At 33.2% G+C, this 26,967-nt stretch overlaps 1 protein-coding gene across 1 annotated transcript; it reads left to right on the top strand.

Moving 5' to 3' along the window:
* The first annotated feature begins 234 nt into the window (after positions 1 to 234).
* LOC109816522 (N-terminal acetyltransferase A complex auxiliary subunit NAA15) lies at positions 235 to 20,638 on the top strand. The gene is made up of 26 exons (XM_020381569.3): positions 235 to 501; positions 1,341 to 1,419; positions 1,631 to 1,713; positions 1,801 to 1,950; positions 9,174 to 9,289; positions 10,470 to 10,575; positions 11,531 to 11,602; positions 11,696 to 11,811; positions 12,426 to 12,558; positions 12,839 to 12,916; positions 13,005 to 13,058; positions 13,208 to 13,278; positions 13,592 to 13,646; positions 13,716 to 13,811; positions 15,047 to 15,175; positions 15,294 to 15,376; positions 15,462 to 15,692; positions 16,001 to 16,130; positions 16,209 to 16,316; positions 17,205 to 17,336; positions 17,472 to 17,528; positions 17,976 to 18,073; positions 18,204 to 18,262; positions 18,350 to 18,461; positions 19,283 to 19,383; positions 19,777 to 20,638. Exons 1-26 carry the CDS (start codon positions 451 to 453, stop codon positions 19,977 to 19,979), a joined length of 2,703 nt encoding a protein of 900 aa, XP_020237158.1. The 5' UTR covers positions 235 to 450; the 3' UTR covers positions 19,980 to 20,638.
* The last annotated feature ends 6,329 nt before the right edge of the window (positions 20,639 to 26,967 follow it).

The following is a 26,967-nucleotide window of genomic DNA, read 5'->3' as shown; positions in this document are numbered from 1 at the left end:
GGCCCAGGTTGGGCTACAGAGAAGTGGCATAAGTTAATATTTAATATTTGATTTTTATGTTTTTATCATATTATTACAAGTGATTTGAAGATAAAAATTGAGGTGGAAAGAGGATTATAATTTATGTATTTTTAAAAATGAATTACGTAAATATAATAAAAACTGTGTCTGGTGGTATTGAGGTAATTTGATGGAGGAATAGAGACAGAGAGTAGTAGTACATAAGCGCACACTTTCCTTGTTTCGTGTTGACAGTAGGGTTGCCTTGCAATTGCATTTGCTTTGCAGCTCAGAAAACGCCACCCTATTCTCTCTCTCTCTCTCTCTCTCTCTCTTTTTCTCTATCTCGTGCGTCGTGACCCTATCTATCTATCTATCATTTAATTTCATTCTCTATCGAATCTCCCACTTCCATCACTCTCTGCAACACCAACACCAACACCAACACCAATGGGTGCTTCTCTTCCCCCCAAGGAGGCTAACCTCTTCAAGCTTATTGTCGTAAGTTTCGATTCGCTATCTCTTTTCTCTCTTACCTCCACGCAACTTTAATCACTGTCTCCTGCTTGTCAGATTCTCAAAACCCTAGATTCTCTTATGTTTTCTCATGCAAGCACCGCCTCACGCTATGCTCGATTACTCAGAATCTATAGGAATCCCGAAGAAGGACAGTTAGGGATCTTCGTTTCAATATTGTTGTTACAGTTTCTGATGTATTCTGGGGAATTCATGATTTGCTACTTTCGACTTTAAGCTTGTTGCCTTCTGTCTTCTGTGCTCTTTGTTTTCCCTAGGAACCCGTTTTTTTCGATGCCAGAAGTTTAAAAGATGGAAAATTGGGAATAGTTGGGATGTTCAGTTAAATTATGTAGTATTTTTCTCCCGTTTGTAAGTTCTTATAGAGAGTATTGGGTTTTCAAGGGATTAGGGCAGGTTGGGAAATATGACTCTGGATATGGTTGCTTTTACCAATGTGTATGTGTGCTGGCTACCTGACTTAATCAGTTGCCCATGCTGTGAATAGTAGTAACCATAAAATTTGGAAATGGTTATTTTATCTTTAAGGAATTAGGACAGAAAAGACAAAGGGAGTTGAAGTGGATTATTCCCTTGCTTTGAATACGCTTGGCATCGTTCTTGTTCTTTATAGTAGGTTTTCTTTTAAGATTTAGTTTTCTCTGCGTGAATAAATCCATTTATTGCTCACAAACTATTGTAATTAAAATTTCATTATATTATCATTAGGATATCTATGTGAGTGAGATAATTTTTTTTTTTTTTTTTGTGGTGGTGGATAATTTTGAATAGGAGGTTATTAATCATTATTCTTGTTGATGCAGAAATCATATGAAACCAAACAATATAAGAAGGGCCTCAAAGCAGCTGATGCCATTTTGAAAAAATTTCCAGATCATGGAGGTATACTTTTATTTTTGGTGATTATTGTCTAAACTTTCCCTTATGCCAGGAGTCATTTATTCCCTTCTTAATTCCTTAAGTAAGTCATGCAATGTTAGCCAACCTCCCCCTAAACCTTCCCTTTCTATCTATTCTATTTCTTGTTTGCAGCATGTTTTGCTTATATTGGTCATAATTTTTATTTGTGTCTGTTCCTTTTTCTTGATGATAGAAACTTTATCGATGAAGGGTTTGACATTAAATTGCATGGATCGTAAGTCTGAAGCATATGAACTTGTTCGACAAGGATTAAAGGTTTGTTTTTGGTCTTTGATTCTGCATAATTTATCTTACAATTGTTGTCTGTCAGATGATCCAGCTTTGGTCTTTGTTCTTGAACAGAATGACCTTAAAAGTCATGTTTGCTGGCATGTTTATGGTCTCCTTTATCGATCAGACAGAGAATACCGGGAGGCAATCAAGTGCTACCGAAATGCACTGAAAATAGATCCTGACAATATTGAAATTCTTCGTGACCTATCACTCCTTCAGGTAGCATCTTAAATGCATTTGCTTTTATTTACTTCTCTATATATCAGTAGAGTTAACTTGGATGTTAGTCTTTATGCTGGCACAAAAAACAAGCTTGAAATCATAATGTTAGTCTATTTAACAAGTGGAAACATTTTTTTTGTCATCTATTTTCATTTCCTAGAAACAACTCCCATTTTCAAATTTTAGAAAATATGTTTGGTTGGTTTAGTTTTTATTTTAGTTACCAAGTTGTCATAGTTGTATCTACTTTCTGCCAGACTCTGAAATTGAGTTTGAAAATCTGGGAATGATTATTTGTTGTCGTCACATTTCTGTCCCTATTCTGAGAAATATGTTTATTTTATCAAAACACAACCAAAAACGTTTTCTACTTTGTTTTTGTTTTAACTGAAAATGAAAACAGGAAATACACCAATCAAACTTGGTTTTGATGTTTTTCTGCTGCAATTCAAATTAAGTGTAGAGTACTTACGCAGTATTTCTGGCATTTAACTTATGCTGGATTGAGGGGAAAGGTGAATTATAATATCCTTCTGGTCTCTCTACTTTCCCTTCAGCATTTGAAGTGCACAAAGAAAAGCAATATATAATGGGTGTATGCCTTTATTATTTATTAATAACAGAGAGAAAAAATTCCATAAACTGTTTGTTCAGTTGTCTGGCCATAACATGGACTTTCTGTCAATTGATTGTAATCTGCACACTGAATGGGTAGGGTAGGTTTTGCCCACAAGTCATATCATATGAAACATGCCACCAAACGAAAAAGTAACAGATGGGTTGCATGGAAATGATTCTAAAGATATGGTTGGTCACATAAATTTGAAATTCTAATTTCAACCGGCCTGAATATTCCAAGAACTATTCCTAGATGAACAAGAAATCTGTAAAAAATAATAATGAAGTCCTCCAAATACCCTGCACTGCACTGTTTGGATCTTTGAATTTCAAAACAATTCTCATATTGACATTTTAAATCTCAATCATCTGCCAAAGCTGGAGATGCTAGGAGATAACTGTTTGTTGGTGAATGAGTAGATTTCCTTAACTTGTTGTTTTGAAGTGCAAAGCTCAACTAAAATAAATTGGTGTGAGTAAGTCCTATTGACATAAGTAAACCCTTGATTAGGCCGTATGAAATAGCCTTATCAGGAAATTGTGTCTGGAAGCTCTTGAATTTACTTGCACTCAAGTTTAATTAGTGTCCAAGCTTGTTGGACTGATAATCATTTGAGTGTCTTGTATACTTTCTTCCTTTGAATGAAAAGGGAGTGGTTTGATTTTGATGTAAGCTTGTTTTTTCCAACGAGGTGAAAGTTGTCCAAACATCCCATGCTTTCTGTAGCACAAGTCCAACTGTTAAAAAGGGCAAAAATTACAAGCCTTGCTTGTGCTGTTATTGCGTGATTTCCTGGGTACGTGGCCATTGAGAAGTAATATAGGAGTATAAAAAAGGAATACAAAATATCATTCTTTAGGGATTGCTGACATGTATTAGGCATAATCAAATTCTTAATTTCTTGGGCAATGCAAATGAAAAAGTTGTGATTGAGAAAGAAAATAGTCTAACAAGATAACAAACAAAAATAAGGAGAGCAACCAAAGAGTCAAAGTTTCACATGAATACATTATATCAAGTAAGAATTCAATTATGGATTAAACCAAGGAGTTTGGAACCTCTTATGCTATTACTAAGATATTATCCAATTTCTCTATGACCTTTGCTCTATTTAAGAGTTATCATGGGTTGGGTCGACTTGGGCTAAAAGTACAAGATTGGATTGGGTTGACAGGTTGGGAAGTATGAAGCCGAAGTTAGTTTGAGAATCTTGTACCTGACCCGACCCAATCATCTTAAGAATATAGGAGACACATAATATTTAGTTACTCTTAATCTTCAATTTTATTTATTTTCTTTTTTAAATCTAACTTTTAAGAGATGATATCTATTTTCTATCGATTTTTATAGTCTTTACTTTAGTTTTCTCCTATTTTTTTTTGTGTTTTATTTATAATTTTATCCATTTTGTTTATATGTTTTCTGAAATATTTATTCCGATAATTCAACCCAACAAAACCATTCGGTTCAGGTCCAAAATTTCCCCAAACATGATCCAATTTGACCAATGTTTGCTTCTAGTTCTATTTAATTGCCAATTAATTGTTCTTAATCTATTAAACACCCTATGATCGTACAATGTTAATATTATTTTTCTTCACTTATTATTCGCAATGATCATAGAAGGCAACAAACAAGGAAAGCATTAAACAACTAAAAAAATGTTATATTAAATAGGAAATCATTGAAGGTCAAAACATGATTCCGCCATGACCTTAATTATGCCTGTAGCCACTGATAATAACAAAGAAATCCAAAAACAAGATTACAAGAACCAAAATCATAGATAGAGGCATAATCCTAAACTAATGATAAGAAAATAATGTAAAGAAACCCTTTTTGCCTAGAACACGCTCTAATCTTGAGAAAGAGGTCTATTTCTTGCTCCACAAATCTTAGAAACCTTTGGGATTAAGAGAAATGCTAGTAACACACTCTTTATAATCGGTTGAAATTTATTGGGAAAATAGTTTTTGGTGGGACCTACACCCTATTTAATGACTCTCTTGATTTTGTAGTATCTAATAAATTCTAACCAATGAGAAAAACCCAAAATCATATATAGAGGTATAATCCTTAACTATTGATGGGAAAATAATATAAAGAAACCCCTTTTTGCCTAGAAAAATGCTCTGATCTTGAGAAAGAGGTTGATTTCTTGCTCCACAAATCTTGAAAACCTTTGGGATTAAGAGAAATGCTAGCAACACACTCTTTGACACACTCTTTGACACACTCTTAAACATACTCTTCATAATTGGTTGAAATTTATTGGAAAACACAAAATTTGGTGGGATCCACACCCTATTTAATGACTCTCTCTCTCTCTCTCTCTTTTTTTCCTGATTTTGTAGTTTTCAATAAATTCTAATCAATGAGAGTGAGTGTTATGAGGAGTGTGTTGCTAGCTCTCCTCTAGGATTAATCTGTTACAATTTTGGGAATGTACTTAGTATTGCCTTAGCTCTGATACAAAAGCACGTGAGAAAGTATTTTATGGTGTTAAAAAATGGAAGAATGCAAGAAGCTTACTCAAAATCTTTAAAAAGAGGTATTTATGACTTAGGGTATGAAGCCTAGCCTAGTCTAGTGTAGCATGCTAATTATGTTACATGGGTGTGTTCTTATAATATTGTGGTTCTTAGTGGCTTGCTCATATCAAGAATATATAGACAATTAAGTGTGTATGGGTGTGTTGAGATGAAAATGCTAAGATGGATGTGTGGCCATACAAAGACAGGGATACATAATGACAAGGTTTTTGATAACGAATATCGGTCTATAGCAGTGAGTAGAAAATCCTTTATAAACTTATGGCAGACAACATGACAGGCTATGCTGGACGCCATGGCTGGCTATATATATATATATATATATATATATATATATATATATGTTGAGATGAAAATGCTATGATGGATGTGTGGCCATACAAAGACAGGGATACATAATGACAAGGTTTTTGATAACGAATAACGGTCTATAGCAGTGAGTTGAAAATCCTTTATAAACTTATGGCAGACAACATGACAGGCTATGCTGGACGCCATGGCAGGCAATAAATATATATATATGTGTGTGTGTGTGTATAGGGAGCGTATCAGGTGAGACGATATTTTATTGTGAGAGATGAGAGGGTTAAAATATAATCCTTAGATTAATTTAACGAATCAGATTAAATTATATTATTACTTCTCTAATCCTTCCTCTGAATTAGATAATTGGATTGCTATTCTGGGACTATTGCAACTATTGCAGTGACTTCAGTAAAAGAATTCGTGGAAGTATTACAGTGACTTCAGTAAAAGAATCTGTAGAAGTACAAAAATCAAACAAGTTCTAGAAACAGGTGTATAGCACAATCTGGCTAGAAAAACTCCTTAAAAACCTTCTCCAACCACGACCATTATCAGCCTTTTTCATTCGACTGAATCACTATTAAAGTTAATATCTTCAGTTTCCATCGCATCTTGCTCCTTTGTCTTGTCACCTGCTTCAGGAAAATCTTTGTCTTCTATAATATATGGGTCAACCAATTTCCAGAACCAAGTTGAATTGCTTCCAGAATACCAATCCAAAATATTGTTCCTTTCCTTTTGACTTTACAATCCATGGACATGGCTTTAAACTTTTTGACAATGTTTTCAACACCTTCATGACTTCCCTTTATTTTCAGCAAAATATCCCCGGATGAATTTCGATGGCCCCATACATGTACCGATATGCAAGAATACACAGTGACATAAGAAGAGACGTAAGCATACCTTGTAGGCTTTTGCTAATGATGGATGTTGACTAGAAGGGAGGAGATGAGAGAATAGAAAGGAGGAGGCCGTGGAGAGAAAAAGAGGGAGTAACAAAGGAAGGAACAGAGAAATATTGGGTGATTAGGGATTTAATTATCTAATTTAATCTGATTCGTTAAATTAATCTAAGAATTATATTTTAATCCTCATCTCTCACAATAAAATATCCTCTCACCTGATACGTTCCCTATATATATATATAAGCAGCAAAAATAAATATCAAAACAACAATAGCATAATTCATTAAAGTCTCAAAACATAATTGATTAAAACACAACAAAAAAGTAGGAAGACAACAAGAGTGGTTGAAGAAAGATAAAAAATATAGAAAGAAAAAAAAATGTAAAAAAATAAATAAATTCATGAATGCAGATGAAGATGGTTGAAGAAGTAGAAAAGAAAAAGTGAATAAAAAGACTGGCATTAACAGACACATATGAAGAATAGTTGAAGGAAGAAGTAGGATAAAAAACACAAAAAAAAACTTGTTGCTGTGTTTGTCAAAGATGTTTGCTAGAGTTGTTTGCTGGAGTGTGGGGCCATCACAGTTTAGGTTGCTGGCCACAAAGGTGATCAAAGAGTGGTTGTTGAAGTTGAATGGAGGTTTAGGAACCTAGGACAGCAACGTCGTATGACCTCTTCAACTACAGAGCATTTGTGACTTTGTAGAGAAGTGAGTCAAACAAAAAAAATAAGGGTTGACTATGTATTTGGGCCTAGGTTGAAGCCCAAAAAAATGGGTTTTTTAAAAGAAAAAAACGCCATGATTGATTGTGCCATGGCCATGGCAGGCGCCATAACAGAAATGGCGAATGCCACCATAAAACGTCATAAAACAGATGTTGAATGGCGTTGGAGCCCTAAATCGCCATGTTATTATGTTATAATGACATTATAACCGATATTTGGCAATATTGCATAATGATTGTATGTGAGAAATGATTGGTGTAACACTTACTAAGGAAAAAGATGACCGAAAATTGGTTAAGGTGGTTTGGACACATACAAAGAAGACCACAAGAGGGACCAGTCAGAAGAGTAAATGCATGAAAGTCCTGTGAAATGTAGGAGAAAGAGACAAAAATGACTTTGGAGGATGGCATCAGCAGAAATCTCATGGTAAATAATTTAGCTGAAGATTTGGTTTTTAACTATGCCAAATGGCATTGTGCGATTATGTAATTGATCTCATCTAGTGGGATAAGGCTTCTTTGTTGTTTGGTGTGTTGAGGGTCTGCAAGGGTGTGTCGAAGGTCTGCACATGTATAAACATCAAATTCATGCCCATTTTTGCTTGAGAACCTTGGAAATCACCCCTCTACTCTAAATGAGCCTTTATGCTGCAATCTATGATACACGGATACGATACAAGATCATATCCCAATACGACAATACATTAATTATTGAAAATATAAGATATGATACGTTTAAGATATTATTAAAAATTTCAAATCAAGAATATGTTTTTAATAATATATTTGTTAAAAAGGATGCAAAAGAGGAATGCATTCCTTAACCTTTATAATCACACAACCTTGTTTAAGAGTCTCTTTCTCTGTTTGATAACATTCTAAGTGTGATTCACTGATTTATAGAAAACGACTTGCTTAAGCAGGAGGAGGTAAACTATTTGATGATGTTATCCAAGAGTGTATGAGGTTAGAAGTATCTGCCAATCTTGTTTGTATCAAAAATATAAGTATCACATTGTATCAGAAATTTATTTTAAACAAAATTATCATGGATACTCCTAGGACACGTATCCATGAGATATCAGAATGTATGAATCAGATATACAGATATGGGATGCAAAACGAAGGTGCGGTCCAAATTATTCTTTTTTGCAATAAAAAAAGGGGAATTGGGTAAAATTTAATATCAAACACAAATAAGATAAAAGTTAATATAATTTTTTGCAGTTTTATTAGTAATATAACAATTTGAGCTAATATTATTATTTTCAAATGTTGACAGATTTTTAGGATTTTTAGGTGACTAATAATCTTCTTGGTCTAATGTATCTACCATTCATGCAAGGAGCTTGTGTATATTTGTATCATGGGTTAAAAGTTCACTAAGAGTGTCTTTGTGTGTGTTTATATGTGATTTTTTTGATCCACGTTCACCCATGAATTCATGTTAATTTGAGTTCAAAATGAATTCCAAACATGCACTGTGTCTTGCCTGCAATCAATGATGGATCCAGAAATTTTGTTATGGGGGTAATACTCATATACGTAAATTTGTGGGGCAATATTCGTAGTATGTATTGAGTTTTTATGCTGCATTTCAAATTTCAGGAGCAATTTGTAGTTATACAATTATATTATATTAAGAAAAACTTAGAAGTTTCTGGGGGCAGTTGCTCCTAAACCCCATGTAGCAGATCCATCCCTGCCTGTTATTGAATATTTTAAGAAAGCTTGAGCGCATATTCATTAATCTACTATCTGATAATATTTTCTGCAAATACTCTTTTAGAAGAAGTTAAATGAACAAAATGTTACTTTTCTGAGTTAAATTGACTTGGAAGGTGTTCTAATATCCCTAAGCTTCAGCTTCTACTGGGAACATCCTATGTTATTGTAATGATCAGTTTATTTAAATTTAATACAATATTATCTTTCCCTTGCCATGAACTGCTACACATAAATGTTCTATGCTGTACTATTGTACCATGTATCTATTGCTTTTCATTAAAAATATATGCATATCAGCATATGAGTATATCTTCAGTGAATTATTTTATGATTTAATTGTTCTACTCATTATGGTGTCTTTTACTCTTCACTCAGGCACAAATGCGAGATTTAACAGGCTTTGTTGAGACAAGACAACAACTTTTGACTTTGAAGCCAAATCATCGCATGAACTGGATTGGATTCTCTGTTGCCCATCATTTGAACTCTAAGTATGACTTGGATTTATATTGAATTATTTTCTCCCCAAATGGTGACAGTCATTGGTCTCAAATCTTTTTCCTTTGTGTGTGTGTGTGTGTGCTTCCTCTGTATTGTTTATGTCCTTGATACAATATATGCAATTTGAAGTTCAACCCTACTATATTTTCTTCTCCCCCTTATTTTCTTATAAAAATTGTAATTAGCAATTGTCTGATTCTTTGCAGCATGACATTAGTTTGGTTATTTTTAGATTATGTAGATGGCTCTACGGACCTAAGATAGGGAGAGGGACCAGGGGTGGGGTAGAACCCACATTAACAAGCACATCATTATCTTAAATAATAGAATGTGCCATGTGAGCTATTAACTGGTTGTCAAATACTATTTCTCTTTCTTTATATCCTAACAGGATCCACAAAGATATGATCTTGAGCTCTCTACTTGTTGCTAAGTTAATACATAAATATTGAAGCTTACATTGTTCATAAGTATTAGTTGTGGCATTCTCACCAGTCACTAATTGTACGAGTTTGCATTTTTCTAAATCTGGTATTGGAATGTAGTGATCAGTTTTACTGTGATGACGTGTATCCAAAACTAGATTCTGATACTTAATAATATGTTTTTCCCCATTAATTATGTTAATGAATTGGGGGAATTTTCTTTAAGTAAAAAAATGCATAAAAAATGAAGTTGTTGTGTTTGGTTTGAGGAACTGGTTGGAGAATATTTGTTTCCCTGGGAACCAATTACATGGTATGTTTACTCAAAAGGGCCCACATTTCCTTTACACTGTTTGGTTGGATGGAAATGGAGGGGAGAGGATTTAAAACATATTTAGTATAGTATTTAAAATATTCTTATGTTTTTAAATTTAAAATTGTAAGGGTACAATGGTAAATTAGTTTTTAAATTCCTTTTCTTTCCCTTGTGAACCAAACAAGAAAAAAGCTACCTCATTATCCCTCCATTAAAATTCCTTCCCTCCCTTACTCTTAACCAAACATAATTTCTAACCCCTTCCCCTCCCTTCCATTAAAATCTCTCCCCTCCATTCCTTTATACCAAATAGACCCTTTGTTTCTCATTGCTATACCTTGAATCTTTGTATCATGTGTTACTCCTGTATTGCTATTATTATAAATGTTTTTTGTAGTTTGTAATACTGACCTTTTGAATGTGTACCAGTGCATCTAAAGCAGTTGAAATTTTGGAAGCGTATGAAGGAACCTTGGAAGATGATTATCCTCCAGATAATGAACGGTGTGAGCATGGGGAAATGCTTTTATACAAGGTTTTTCTCTGGCAATGTGTTTGCAGTTGTTTCTTATTTAATGCCTGATGCTTATTCTGATATTAGGTTCTTGATGTAACTTTTACTTTAATTAGCTTTTTGTATTCATGAAAATTTAAATTGGCTAATTATTATTACTATTATTATTTTTATTATTTTGGTTTAACTTTTATGTATAAAAATTTTACATGTTACTAACTGCTAATATTTGCTTCAAAACTGTATGAGAGAATCTTGTGATTTTGAAGTCATTGTTGAAGGACTGTTTAGACACAATTGACCTTTTCTCTGCCAAACCCAGTGATCTGGATGGTTTTATGAATGTTTTGGGTGGCTGTCTTACTGGATTGTTGGACTGGCAATATAGTGAACTGTCCACCTGACTGGGTCAACCCTTGGTCCAAAAAAATGGCCTATTTAAAAATGTCCAACAGTTATGGGAGTCACTGTCCAGTAAATGTCTTGGTATTGGTGACTACTCTGAGGCATTGTGACTGGAAAATGGCATAGTTGTACACAAGTTACTTTATTCACATAACCTGAACTGCAGGTGGATTAAATTATAATACTCATTAATAATTCTCGGGTTGATCCCTTTGTGGTGTTGGTGTTCATCATACTTTGAAGCTTCTATCAATTAGATAATGATCTGACCCTTGGTAGGGTTAGTGTAATTGAAATGAGTTTTTTCTTTTAGGTGATGCTCTTTTATATGGTAATGATACCAATCCACTATGGCTTTATAAATTAAATGGATTTTTTTAAACTTACTTTGATACCAAAATTTAATATTTTGATAAAGATATGATTCTAGTCAAATTACATTTTGTTGAATGAGTCTTTTTGCTGTCAATTCTACTGCTGAATGTTCAAAAATGAGATCTTTCCATGGTTTGACTGCTAATATTATTTTCCCCTGTCATGGTGTTTCTCTGCACCAATTATTATTGCCCAGAACTCATTGTTAGAGGAATGTGGATTTCTTGAGAGAGCTCTGGAGGAGTTGCACAAAAAAGAATCTAAAATTGTATGTATGCTTTTAATGTATTATTTATCAGGTTAATTTGATGAATGTAACTAATACATGATATATAACTCCATTATGATAATGTCTTTCTAGGTTGATAAACTTGCATTCAAAGAACAAGAAGTTTCACTTCTAGTAAAGCTTGGTCACTTAGAAGAAGGCGAAGCTTTGTACCGGGCATTACTTTCCATGAATCCTGATAATTATAGGTGATCTCTTTATATTTTAGGTTTGAGTGTCTCAATTGATTAGTCCCTTTCTGGTGTGTTTTATGGGTTTTTCCCAGCTGTTATTGTTTTTCTTCTGCACCCTTTTAGGCTTTCAATAAAATTGTTCTATACACAAAAGTTCCATTTTATACTACTCATGGTGTTTCAAATGTTGAGACGGAGATGAATGCATTTATTTATGATTGTTTCATTATATTTTGTCATTACTGTGTCTTTACTTACCCTCCATTTATCAGATAACACCTAAATAATGTATATTTTTTGTTTTGCTAGTCATAACTTTTTATCTTGATTATTTTTTGTTTATCTATGCTGTGAAACTTCATTCAAAAAATATATTTATTCTCTTAATAGGATAAACAATGTACATGTTGTCCTAATTTTTAGAGAAATTATCTTTTTCATTAGCCACCGGTGTAAAAGGATGAGATGAGGGGATGTTTTGGTTCAGTTGCATAATTGCTTTTAATTTTTGTTGCATTTGGCTTTGTTTGGTTTGATACAGTGTATTTTTGTGTATATGATATTTGCTGATTTTGTCTACTATATTTGTTGAAACTGAATTTTTGTTCACGATTCATGTTACTATTCAGATACTATGAAGGTCTCCAAAAGTGTGTTGGATTATATTTAGAAGATGGCCAGTACTCTCATGATCAAATAGATCAGTTAGATTCATTGTACAAAACACTTGCACAACAATACAAGTGGTCTTCTGCTGTTAAGGTAATGATGTGTATTGTTTTTGTAGTTATTTATACTTGTTTTTTAATATCTTGCCTTCATATATCACAAAACCACTTAACTAATATTTCTGCCATGTCATCTATGTAAGACATAAAATGCACATTTCCCCCTTTTATAGCAATTCTGTAAAATGCATCCTAATGAAATAATCCTTGTTTTGGTATTTGATTTGTATATTTCTTATCAACATGTGTGTTATTGTTGGAATGCTCATTTTTTTAGTGAAATTCATTCTTAATTTGATCTTTTTGTTTGCCAGAGAATACCACTAGATTTTCTACAAGGTGACAAATTTCGAGAAGCAGCTGACAATTATATTAGGCCTCTCCTAACCAAGGTTTACAAAGTTCCTTTTTATATTCTATTATGCCTAGTGTAGTTGTTTTAAAATTGATTGTGATTTCTTTTGGTGTTGTTACTACTAGGGAGTGCCATCTCTATTCTCTGATCTATCATCTCTGTACAATCACCCTGGGAAGGTCAGTTTTGTCACTTATATTTCTATTATTGAGAGTTTGAGTGTCTTCTGATTGATTTTTCCCCATTATTATATATATTATGATTATGATGCTGCGCGTTACTGATTTTGTGGACTTTGATTGTTTTCTTTTTCTTAAACTTTGTCCAGGCGGACATTTTGGAACAACTTATTCTTGAGTTGGAGCATTCAATTAGGATGTCAGGCCAATATCCTGGAAGGTAAAATATTTGTTAACTTTTGTGTTGTAACACATGAATGGAGTGAAGTATTCATACATTGCAATGTTATTTTGGACCTCTCTCTTGGTTAAGTCTTGAATGAAGAGAAGAAAACTTCAAGCCAAACACATCTGTCTGATAACTTTGCAGATCAGTAATCGGAATTCCCTTGGAACAACTATAAGCAAAGCATTAAAATGAAACCCTAAAAACATCCATACCTAAGAGGCCATGACATGGAAAATAGCGTTATAATTGGCACTGGGAATTCTTTTCTTGTGTTATATAGCTAATGACTGTTATTGTTTTACAGGGTGGAAAAAGAACCCCCTTCAACTCTTATGTGGACTTTGTTTTTATTGGCTCAGGTGGGTGACTATTCTTTTGATTTTTAGATTCATTATCCCCTTTCACTAAGAGAATTTGTACTGGTGCAGCATTATGACAGGCGTGGCCAATACGAAATTTCTCTTTCTAAAATTGATGAAGCTATAGAACATACACCTACGGTCATTGATCTTTATTCTGTCAAGGTTTGGTTAGGGTTATAAACACTTCTCTTAATTTCTTTGTAGTCCTTTTGTTATATCATAATGCTTTGTATTCCTAATTATTAGAATATCACTAAAGTCTGGTTTGGGCTGATTAACTTTTAAGAATTTCATTTTCACATTACAAATAATTTGCTCAGAACACTGATAAGTGAGAATGCATGTAAACCATTGATCATTTTGAGATTTTCACATCTAGTGAGCTTAGTTACACAATTTAAAGGAACCTTCAAATTTTTGTTTCTGTATAAAGTAGCATTTTTTAATTTGCCCACTTTGACCTTGCATTTTCTAACATGTTGCCTAATTCATTTTAGAATGGTCAAGTGCCTGATATTTGTTTATTTCCTCCTTGGTAAAATGACAAGATGGTGTTCTGTACAACAATGGTTTTTAAATACTAAAAAAATTATGTGGCATAAGGAATCACTTTAATTCTATTGTAATTTGAGAAAATAGGGATATCATTATAATAATGTCCTTAAATGCTTGCTAAAAGGGCTATATTATCAAATTATTTGATGTGTAACATTATTTTGAAGATTTAGGGTGTGTATGGGAATTAGTTGAAATTGAATTCAACTGGGTTGAAAAAAAGTTACACTCATAAGCTTTTGCTTTTTTTTGCATTGGAACACATATTTTTCTGTTGAACGTAGTTTTTAACTGGTATTCAAACATACAGAGTTTCAAGAGAAAGTGAGAATACATACTGGATAGAATTGAGAATACGTACTGGATAGAATTGAGAATACGTACTGGATAGAATAGGGTTCAATTTTCAATATCATATCACTTGTATAATATAATCACTTGTCAGTTTTGTATAAATTAACATCATCATGTCAGTTTTGATGATTTATCTTTTTATGGCACTGCCAATTTTACTGGCATTCCTAAATCTGAACTGTCATCATTGAAAACCTGATTAAACAGTATGCTTCTGTTTACCATGGTTCATACCATGTTCACCACATAACATGAGTACATGTCAAGGAATTTGGGAAAACTTGTCCAATATTCCAAATGAAGCTTTGTTATGCTAAGGGGTTAAAATAGGTATTATTAAAATATAAAACAAGTTAGATAATTAAGTAATGTGTGAGCCAAGCTAAACTTTGTGGCTAGTCATGTATGATACTGATTTTGGAATTATGGGTGCTATCCTCAACAGTCTAGCAAAATTAAAAGATTGTTACTTGTCTTTTGTAAAACAGAGTCGGATACTGAAGCATGCTGGTGATTTGGTTGCTGCTGCTGCATTTGCAGATGAAGCTAGGTGTATGGATCTTGCTGATCGATATGTTAATAGTGAATGTGTGAAGCGCATGCTGCAAGCTGATCAGGTTTTTATCTATCTTTTGATTATATTTGGATTTGTACCACACAGGCGTTGTAATTTGTGTGGTTTTATTATTTTCATTTTCTGACTATGCTTTATTATATAATTCCTTTGATACCAAGGTGACTTTGGCCGAAAAAACTGCTGTATTGTTCACAAAAGATGGGGATCAACACAATAACCTTCATGACATGCAGTGCATGTGGTTGGTATATAATGATATGTTAATATTCTGCCCTATCAAATGAATATTGTGATATAATTTCTTAGTGACACATCTACTTTGTAAGGTATGAGCTTGCATCGGGTGAAAGCTATTTCCGTCAGGGTGATCTTGGACGGGCTCTCAAGAAATTTTTAGCAGTGGAGAAGCATTATGCTGATATTACTGAGGACCAATTTGATTTTCATTCATACTGCTTAAGGAAAATGACTCTACGTACTTATGTGGAAATGCTTAAATTTCAAGACCAATTGCACTCTCATGCATATTTTCATAAAGCAGCAGCTGGTGCTATCAGGTGAATATCATAATTTTTTTGTTGGTATACTGCTATACTGAATGAGTTATGCTGTATTGTTTGGTTCTTTGATTAACTGGATTATAGGAGTTAGAAGTTCTTCAATCATACATGAGGTACAATGTGTATTGGGAAACTAGCGATTGATTCTATTTAATTTTTATTTGTTGTTATCTGTGAGTGCAAGAGTATTATTTTTTATGTACTTCAAGTTTGGTGCGGGCTTATGGTTTTATGTCTTGAACAATGTACTTCTGACTTCTGATATTGTGTTTGTGATCTTATGAATGTAACACTTTGAGCTGCAGATGCTATATTAAGCTGCATGATTCTCCCCCAAAGTCAACAACAGAGGAAGATGATAACATGTCAAAGTTGCTTCCTTCACAGAAGAAGAAAATGAGACAAAAGCAGAGAAAGGCAGAAAGAGCCAAGAAAGTACTGCAGTTTATCTCTATCTTCTTTGGAACTGCCTGTGGGAAAGGTATTTATCCTCTTGTTTTATTTTGTTTTTAGGAGGCAGAAGAAAAGAATGAAGAATCAAGTGCGAGTGGGGTATCAAAGTCTGGGAAGCGGCATGTAAAACCTGTTGATCCTGATCCAAATGGGGAGAAGTTGTTGCAGGTTAAATTTTAATGCATTTAATGTCTATTATAATATATTACACATTAAGATTATCTCTTAGCATTGGTTTCATATTTCCTTAGATTTCATGATTTGTTTCTTTATTTAGTTAAGATTATGATGTTGTATTTTACTAAAAGGGATAGTGCTTTATGTTTTGTATCACTTTGTTATGGATCATATCTTTTCAAGTTAATATCAATTTCTATTTAGTCTCTTCAGTTCCTTCCCCTCCCTCTTTACCTAAAACCTTGTAATTTGAACTGTGGTCATTGGGATTCTTATTTAGCTGTTTTCAAATTTCACAGTTCTAAAAATATAACTTTTCTCCACGAGCTCGTGTAGAAGATGAGTAATTATAGGTTACCTCTGGTGGTTGTCACCATGCATATTTGGATTTCGAGTCATGGCAAAGAACCTATCACCATCTAAGATTATCACAAGATGGAGTAAGAGACCAAGTGTATGGGTTATAAAAATGAAAGGGGTTTAGAAATACACAATATAAAGAACATAATTTTATCTCTGCTCATTATGATTAAGGAGGATGGAGTTGCAAACCCCTTGCATAGCTTCTGGGTGGATGATTGGATTCATTATGCAAATTTGAATAACATTCATAGTGTTCCTCTGTAGTTCTTTTAAAATAACATTTCCTTTCAAGAAAAATAAATTTATATGGTCTTTGACAAGTTAAAATGCTATATTGAGCATATGGAGTTTTTTTTATTAAACAATATATGTTCATGACATCTAAAATGTTGTTAAAATCAGTATAATGCATATTAGTGTCAGGTTTATCAAACACGCCAATTTTAATGTTAGAATGTTTCTGGACAATTTCATTTTACAAATGAACATTTTTCTTGTGTTTTTATTCTTACGTAGGTTGAAGATCCACTGTCAGAAGCTACTAAATACTTGAAGCTGCTGCAGAAGAATTCCCCTGATTCATTGGAGACACACTTGCTCTCTTTTGAACTATATACAAGGAAACAAAAAATTTTGCTTGCCTTTCAGGTATGAGGATCCTGGTAACTTCATTTACCTGGTATTGTTTTGTTCATTTTCAAGTAATTACACTTTTTTTTTTCTTTATTATTTTGAACTATAATGCTAATTAAGTGCTTTTCTTCTTTGCCTGTGGATTTGTAGGCTGTAAAGCAGTTACTGAGATTGGATGCTGAACACCCTGATTCTCATCGTTGCTTGGTATGGTGTCACTTTTGAAGGACAAATTAGTTCCATGTTATTGGGATTAGAAAATTTACAATTGTAATATTTTTCATACTAAAATAAAAAAAATAATACAGTGATACAGTCATCTCATCATTGCCGACAAGCCATTTTTAATATAATAGTAATAGAAATAATACTAATAATGATAATAATAAACAATATTTATAATTGATATACTTTAATCTTTTTTGTTTTTATCATAAAGTACATGAAAAACATATAGCACATATAGGTAATAAGAAAAAGAAAAAGAAATATGTGCAATTGGATTTGGTACCAGCTACTCCTGGTCTGTTTTCCAATTTATGTATTATCATTTTCCTGATTATTGTTGTGATTTTTTCTTTCCTCCTCAACGCATTACACCCAAAAGGAGGAAAAACCTGTCTGTTGGGATTTATTTCCGTCCATATGTTGCAGATTAAGTTCTTCCATAAAGTGGGATCCATTAATGCTCCTGTGACTGACAGTGAGAAACTGATTTGGAGTGTCTTAGAAGCTGAGCGTCCAAATATTAGGTTCTTAATTCAGCTGTTTTTACTTTATTTTTCCCGTTTGTCTTATTGGAGACTGGTGTTTTTGATTCTTTTATTCATTTTATGATTATGATAATATGATTGATTTTCACTTTGCCTGTTTTTTTTTCAGTCAGCTGCATGAGAAATCCCTGTTTGAGGCAAACAACTCTTTCCTTGAAAATCATAAAGGTCATAGTGAACCTTATTATTAACACGACAATGCATATCTTTCAAGATTCTTTATGAAAATTTCTTAATTTGCTTCTCTGTTTACAGATTCTTTGATGCATCGAGCAGCTTTTGCCGAAATCTTGCACATTTTGGATTCAAACAGAAAGTCTGAGGCTGTTAAGTTCATTGAGGAGTCAACAAATAAAATTGTGCCCAGGTAGTGCTTTACAACATATCAAGCATGACGCCATTAAGCACATTCAACATATTCTTGTTTATTACTTTGTTTAGCCTATGTTTGAGTTTCTTTTTTTTATTTTTGGATTAAAAGCACTTTTAAAGCTAACGCTCAAAATAACAGTTATAAAAATAAAGGGAGAGCAAAGAGAGAGAAGAAAAAGTGCTTTTTTTTTTTTTTTTTTTCCTTTTCTTTATGAATATTTCAGAAAATTTGTTTGGCATACCATCTCCTTTTAAAAAGAGAAGCTCCATAAGGCTTGGCCAAACATTACCTTAATGTGTTTCTGATTTATGCATGTGCTGTCATGTCTGTTACGTATTGGGCTAAGAAATCATTTTCTTTATATTACACAACTTTGCAGACCCTGATTTGAGAAAGCTTGCTGGAATTCATCATCCCAACCGTCTTTTTTTCTTTTGTTTTGTGCTGGCTGTCTTGCTGATCTTATTAAGGTTGTTGAATATATTTTCTTTATTCCAGTGATGGAAACAAGGGTCGAGATGCAAAAATCAAAGACATACTAGATCAAATAAAGTGTAGTATATTACCAACAAAGCAATTATAAAAATATTTACAATGAGGACATAAAAATAAAGTGACAACTTTTTTTCTTCTTTTTAAGTTTGTGCTGCTTATGTATGTGGCTTGTCATATAATTTATGGACTCTTGTCAATCTTGTTTGTTTCTGTATGCTAGTTATAAGCTTGTTTATTTATTTATTTTTCTCTACATTCATTATTGGCTTTCAAATGTCAGAAATGATATTAACGAATCTTTCATTAATATCTTATGCTAGAAATGGAGCTCTTGGACCAATCAGGGAATGGAAACTAAAAGACTGCATTGCAGTTCACAAGCTTCTTGGAACAGTTCTTGCTGATCAGGATGCTGCATTGAGTAAGTATAACTGTGACTTTTGGTTGTGTGATATGTTTTTCTGTTGGTTGGCCATTAGGAGCAGTGCAAATGGTAACTTTAGTACGTGATACTTGTGATTTCCACGAATGTGTATCGAGTTCTTTTATATGCTTAAGGTTTTTCGCCTCTTGAAGATTAAATGATTACTAATTGCTCTCTGAAGTAGACACAATTTTCTCTTTTATCTTTTTATGGAAAAAAGGGTTAAAGGAGATGAGAATTGTTTGCTAAAACGTTTAGTTATTTTAATCTTTCGCCACTATTCTGTGATGCCTTAATGTTGTGTTCTCGGTTTATTTGTCAATTCCATTTCGTATTTATATTTAAATTTCTGTAATAGTGCATCACGAGATTATTTCTATATTCTTGCAGGATGGAAAGTGCGTTGTGCAGAGTACTACCCTTATTCTACATACTTTGAGGGAAGCCACAGCTCTGCCTCTCCCAACTCGGCCTTCAATCAGTTACGTAAGAACTCTGAAAATGAGAGTTCTAACCATTCAGTGGTTAGTCAAAACGTAGGTTCCATCAAATCAAACGGGAAACTGGAGGCATTTAAAGATCTCACTATCTGATAAGGTCGAATACATCCATGAGAGGCTGAGATATGCAAGCTACCCAGTTTGGATGCTTATAAAACCAAATGGCATTTGACACTCCCAGAAACGACTGCGTTGCAGTTTGCAGCAACAAAGGTCACAGTTTTGGTGCGGGTTATGGCAAACTCTACACACGTCATTCCGATGTATTCTCTTTGCATGATTTCTCCATCCCATCTGTGATATTTATTTGGTTTGCAAATGTGTATAATTTTACCTCAATTATGGTTTAGGATTGACTTTTTCAATTTGTTCACCCTTTTTTTCTTCTTCCGAGAGGTGGTAGACAGGGCTTCATTAGCTTGCACCATTGTCTTAGGTTATCATTTTGGTCGTTGGGAGAGTTACAGAATTTAGGTTTCTGGTCCTGCATCCAGTCAACATACATATAGGGAGAGCATGTTGTATCTTTCCTATTTATTATTGGCTTATTCATCATCATGTATAAACATTAAGTAAAAATTTTGCTACAGGATGCCAAAATGACATGTAATTTTGGATGAATTCAGTAAAATGGAGGTTAATAGTACTGTTGTATTGTGGGCAGCATTTAACATGCAGAACGGAACGAAACGGTTTTGTTTTTTAGTCTTTGGTTTTACCATTTAGTTGAATCAAAATATTTTCTTACTGAAGAGCCCCTTGTATCTAGTTTTATCTTTTTTAAGATAAAACAATTTGTTATATACTCTCTCCGTCTTGTAATAATTAATAGGTGGTGTTCGAAGAAAAATTATTTTAGAATAAATTTCTTGTTAATTTTTTAATGTATTAGTTATTTTTTTATGTATATTCCTCATAATATTCTTTAGGAAGTGGTTAGTGTTACATCTTTAGTAAAGAAGATTAATTATAAGGTCAATTTGTAAAATTATCACTTTTTTTTAATCTATTTATTAGTTTTTATTAATCTATATAAAATCACTTGTTATGGGACGAAAGAAGTAGTTTAATAAAAAAAGCTAGTATGAATGACGATGAAAATCTACTTTTGATGTAAATAAGGAAAATTAGAAAGGTTTTTAAAGTTTAATTATATTTTTAGTCTTCTAAATTTGGGATATATACATTTTTGGTCTTCTAAAAATTAATGTTTTTGGTATCTTGAATTTAAAGTTTATCTTTTAAATCCTTATAATTTTAATAAGTATTATTTTAATTTTTAATAATATAACTGGTAGTGAGAAATTGAAAAGGATTAAGATAATGATTTTTGATATTTTGAGAATGAAAAAAAATAAATTTTAAATTTGAAGAATCAAAATAAAAAAAAAATACAAGTTTTATTTTGAAGGATAAAAAAAATAAAATATACCTCACATTTGAAGAATTACAAATATATTTAAACCAACTTTTAATAAGTGTTGTTATATTGTGTTTTACTGTTCAATTCGTGTCTCAACTTTTGTTGAATGATTTAGTCTCACATGATGTGTACAAAAGAATTCGACAAACAACCAATTTGGTTTCTATAATATTGTTCCCTCATTTTTCTGAATAAAAATCAATTTTTTTTCTCAAGTATTATTTTCTCCTAATAGTTTTCAAAGTATTGGCACACCATCAATTTAGTCCTTATTTTGGTATATTTCTAATACCATCTTTTGAAGCAAAGAATACTTTTCTTCCCAACACCACAAGAAAAAATCGTCAAGTTAAACAATAAACCTCAAATAAGACTGCAAATTTATTTGTTTTTACCCTAAAAGGTCCCCAAAGTGAGTGCCAAACCGAAAAGTTAGCTTTGTAATGAGAATTAACCAAAATTTAGGGCGTGTAAAATAAATAATTAGGAGTTGGATCAAAATAGATTGGTAATAAATAAATCATTACTTCACATCTAATGTATTAGAATTGATTTAAATATTAAAAAATAAAAGTTATCTAAACCATCACAAATATATTGATTATTACTGATTTCGTTGTTAATATTAGGAGGACGAGTTTTTTAGTTATTGGTTTTTGATGATAATGGACCGTTCGTTTAATTTTTTTTTCTTAAAAAGTATTTTTTATTTAAAAATTAAATTTATACTTTTTAATGTAATTGTTTAAATTTTTTTATCTTTCTAGAAAACAGTGTTTTTTAGGAAACAACTTTTATCAGTTTTTCAAAGAATTTTTTTAAAAAATTTAAATAAACAAACTAATGTGTGAAATAATCATAAGGTTAATTTTATTGTGCTTGCATATTTTTAGTTTTTTATTTTTATTTTTATTGTTAAATGACTCTTAAGATTAATTTTGTTCTCCATTCCATTTAAACTTTTATATATATATATATATATATATATATATATATATATATATATATTAATTATGCTATTATCAATTTATAAAAACATCAGTGGATCACAAAACATGATTGCCTAGTTTAAACTATTAGCCTCCTCACAACTATCAATTATATCATTAAGAATGGAAGTCCGTCTGTTTTATTTAAACTTAACTGCAAGCTAGTCGTGAGGAGATACACAAATCTTTTCTAAATCTCTCAAAATTCGAGATTATTATTTCTCATTGCAGGGAATTTTTTAGACTATTGTGACATTGTCAAGTTGGCTTTGTTTAGAGACAAGCAAATTTAGTAGTTCATAACTTAGCTAAGACTTCTAAAAACTTGTCTTGCTTCCATTTTATTCAACATGTAATATTTTATATTGTTAAACATGTTTTCTTTAGTTAACAAGTTTGTTGCTATATAATAAAATATTGGGTTTAGATGAACTAAACATTTTTAGAAAATATGCATTAAAATTTAATTTGAAAATAATATTAAAAATGATAAATTAAAATAAAAAATAACAGGTTGAGAAAAATCACAAAAAATACTCCTTTAAAAAAAGTTTAAACTTTATAAAATTAAATTAAAAAGTAAGAATGATTTCTCACTTATATAATATATTTTGATAAAATCCCTTATGCTTGGACTGAAAACCTTGAGCTCTAAGTTTGTGAGACTAAGTGGTTGAAAAATTACATAATAATATGATTAATACAATAGTCTAAACAATAATAGTTAAAATAAATTTTGAATTTAATTTGTTTGAAGGATGATGAATATGTAAGAAAAATGGGATGATATGATAGGGAACAAGTGGCATCACGTGTGGGTCTATACTCTATGGTGTGAATCTCATGGCGATGTCGAAGGCATGGGAAACATATGCTCGGTTGGGGAGGGACATGCATTTTGGTTTAATTGACAAGCTTCGGATACTTTAGTTTAGCTGCGAGCATTTGTTTTTATACATGTTCATGTTGTGATGTTCTCCTACCAATTCCGGAGACAGATGCTTCTGCCATATATCTTGCATAACCAGAATTAGCACCCAATATTGCAGCCATCTCTAAAACTGGCCCCAATATATTCTCTTCATATATCAACGCTCCTATACTCATGTCAACCCATTTCCCTCATGGAAAATCAAAATCTTGCCATTGGTTTTTCTTTTTTGTTTTATATAAATTATAACCTTATTTTTAAAGTTTGCAATCAGCGAGTGTAGTAATGTACTTGGTTGAGACACCTTTAGATGTTTGATAAGGTGAAAGGACGTTGGAATTTTTTTGAACAATAGCTTTGTGTTTTTTATCTAACAGTTTAAACTTGGTTCACGATAATTCATTTACTTCGAACAACACAATTTTGACAGTCCCATTCAAGTATGCTATGCTTTGGAACTCCTTTAGTCAGCGCACTTCATGATTCATTACTTTCAAATGAAGATTTTTATTCATTGCTCGTGTGTATATATATATAGACAATGGAAGTACATGATTTGTTGCAGATTGTTGTTCAGATATATATGAGTGTGTTTACGGTGGAATTAGTTTTATAGGTTCTTTATATTTAGACTAGCACGAGATTCGTTTCAATTTAGGTATTAAAATTTTTACGAAGAGTAAGAGACGGAGTAGAGAGACTAACAATTACCTGTTTCCAGATATTCGTCAATAATCAACAAGCAATAATGTTCATGCATATAAACTCGCAAATAAACTGAATGCACAATACGAATACTTGCAATACAAATCATGTTCACATTACTTTAAAGAGTTACAATTTCACGTGTAAAAGCTATCTGAATAAGTGATTAAAAGGAGAAAAGACAACTAAACTACTCCTAATCCTAAAAAAAAAAAAAAAACGTGGCCAAGAAGTAGTCATACCCAAAAACGATCTTGTGCACGAAAGCCATATGTGTGTAGGCAGAGAGTGCTTCAGAAGTTAATTCAAGTATGAGTTTTTCCGACCCCTGTGAAGGTACGTAGCTTCTGTATTTATAGAGCCAATCAAGAACGGTTAATTTCATGCATGTACGCCACTAGAGGATAATCGCTATCCACTATGCTTGTTACGTGACTCTAAATTGTAACTTCCCATAACCGTTCGCCTCACGCTTCAACTTTACTCGATTCGACCCTTAATAACCACCTTAGTGTGCCTTAACTGTTAAGATCCCTTCAATAACAACTCTACAATTTCGAGTTACTAATACATTCCCGAGTTGCTATCGAGACCGCGTTTTAGCTTAACCCCTTAATGAACAACAGATAAATTTTCGAGCACTCCTTTTTTCAATTTAATTAATTCTATTCGAACACATTCACATGTGAACAAATAAGGCTCTCAATTTAATCTTGGTAGGTGTTTGACCTTTATCTTTTGTTTCGAGTAGTTTTCACACCCTTTTTCGAGTCACATGATTTTCGAGTAAGACTAACAAATGCCCCCCTAGGAATTTGGTTTCGATGAGCATCTTGGGAGAGAACTAAATTCCTATCAAGGTTGTTCTTTGATACTTCCTCGATTTGTTTCTTGATGTTAACTTTTCTTGATGTTAACTAATCATTCCTTCGACGAAAACCTATTCTTGTCATCAATTAAGGTACTGACCATTTGGATGTGACATTGATGGCTCTGACGGCGCATACTTCCGTTTTTTCCATAAATTTGTCTTCTGATATGAAACGTTTTGGCGGTTGTTTTGGAAATTCAATTTAAATTTTAAATAACCTTGCCCAGCCCAACCCGTTTCAACTTAGGCCCATTTACCTCGTTTAAAACCTTTTTTCACCCTAGGGTTAAATCGTTTTCACCATTCTCTTCCTTCGTGCCCAAGTTTTCTTGCTCATTGCTCCTTCTTTTGCTCTGGTTCTTGATCTTCTTCTCCGACCGTTCTCTCTGTTCTTGCTTTTGTTCGTTATGGCTTCTTCTGCTGCGTCCACTTCCGCCGCCGTAGCTTCTTCTATATCTCCAACTCCTACTACTGCCTCTTCTCCCGTCTTGGCTACTATGACAACCACTCCCTTAACCACTATGGCCACTGCCACTTCAACCCAGACGGGTTCCTTGTTTATGACTGGCACTCAAGTGTGCAAGGTTAAAGATGGGGACGATACCTTCGTCCCTATCCCAGGCATGGAGGAGGCAAGCCTTAAAATTTATCAGTCCTAGGTACTTCTTCCTTTTACTCTTGCCAATGGTAATACTCATGCTTTTTTAGGTCCGTTTATGGGTCAAAACAAGAAAAAATTTGGGAATACTTTGTTACCTGAAGACGAGTCGTCCTTACCCTTCATCTACTCTTCGGAAATAGATTTATCTTTGTTCAGCGATACCACTAAGATTTTTAGGGCTTTTCCCCCTCTTAAAGATAGACACTTTCAGTGGTTACTTCGAGTAGAACAAGCAATGGGTCCTTCTTGGGTAGAAGCTGACATTTTTGAGTTTATTCAACTCGCCAAATTTGATCTTCATCTCTTCGATCCTCAAATGCTCCTTTCTGCAATCTTCTTTTGGAACAGAGAGACTCGTGCTTTCGAGTTTCCCTGTGGTTTTGTTAGTCCCACACTATTAGATATCGTGGCCATAACCGGTTTAACCCCCTTAGGAGATAGATTCTACCCTGATGCCGTCGAAGAAGAAATTTCGATCAAAGAAGTTTCAATTACTTGGGACAAGAAGACTTACCTGGCCTTCATCAATGCTCATGTAGGACAACCTAGCACCCCTGTTTCAGAATCTGAACATATTGCTTTTTTGATGTACTGGTTATCCGCATGTGTCTTCTGTACTCCCTCTCTTCAGGTTCCAAAATATTATTACATTTTAGCTCAGGCCTTACATCTTAAAAAGAAAATTTGTTTAAGTAAACTCTTGTTAGCCTCTCTATATACATGTCTCGATGAGGCTTCGGAAAGTCTTTCTCGAGAATCTGGTCCTCGGAACCTGTCTGGGCCTCTATGGTTACTACAGTTGTGGCTGAACGCCATTTTGGAGAACAAGCTCTCACTGACTTCATCTTTTGCCCCAACGTGTGCCCTCGAAGGAGCTCGCCTCACCACACTTACTCCTAGAAAACGTCTGGTTGACAACTTCTCGAAATATATTGCTGCGATTCTCAGTTTCGCAGAATTTAGTGAGGATTTGGCTCCGTTCATACGTACCTCTTTGCTAGGTCCTACTTGGCTTCGCCACAATAATCAAGTTTGGAATATGACACAGGATTCTGTCGAGATCTGGTCTGGATTCCTATCCTGGGATGTGATTATGTCTGGCATGCGTCAAAAAGATGTCAGAATTTACTCTTACCAACCTCAACTCTTCGCTCGACAATTTGGACTTTGTCAAATGAAACCTCTCCCTCTTCGACGTAAAGAAAAAATAGATTCTGATATTTGTGTCGAGAGAGGGAACTACGAAGAAGTTTTGGAGTTCATCTTACGTCCTGAAAAACAACTTCACCTCACGCCTTGCTCTTTTTCTCCTTCGTTCTTAGTTTCTCGTTGTTTTCTTCGTTGGTGGTGTGAGTATCATGTTGACAAAATGATCGACTTCGATACATTTTTAACAAAGCTGATTAATTCCCCACTTTCTTCGCAGGGTCCCAAACAAACAGGTACTTTCAAGAATCAAACTATAATTTATCAATTCGAACAATTTTTTAAGGTTTGTTAT

Source organism: Cajanus cajan, chromosome 5 (genome assembly GCF_000230855.2).
Source record: "Cajanus cajan strain Asha chromosome 5, NIPB_CcT2T_4, whole genome shotgun sequence".
In the NCBI taxonomy this organism is placed as follows: Eukaryota; Viridiplantae; Streptophyta; class Magnoliopsida; order Fabales; family Fabaceae; genus Cajanus; species Cajanus cajan.
Note: the sequence above shows the minus strand (reverse complement) of the source record. Positions and strands in the feature narration are given on the sequence as shown.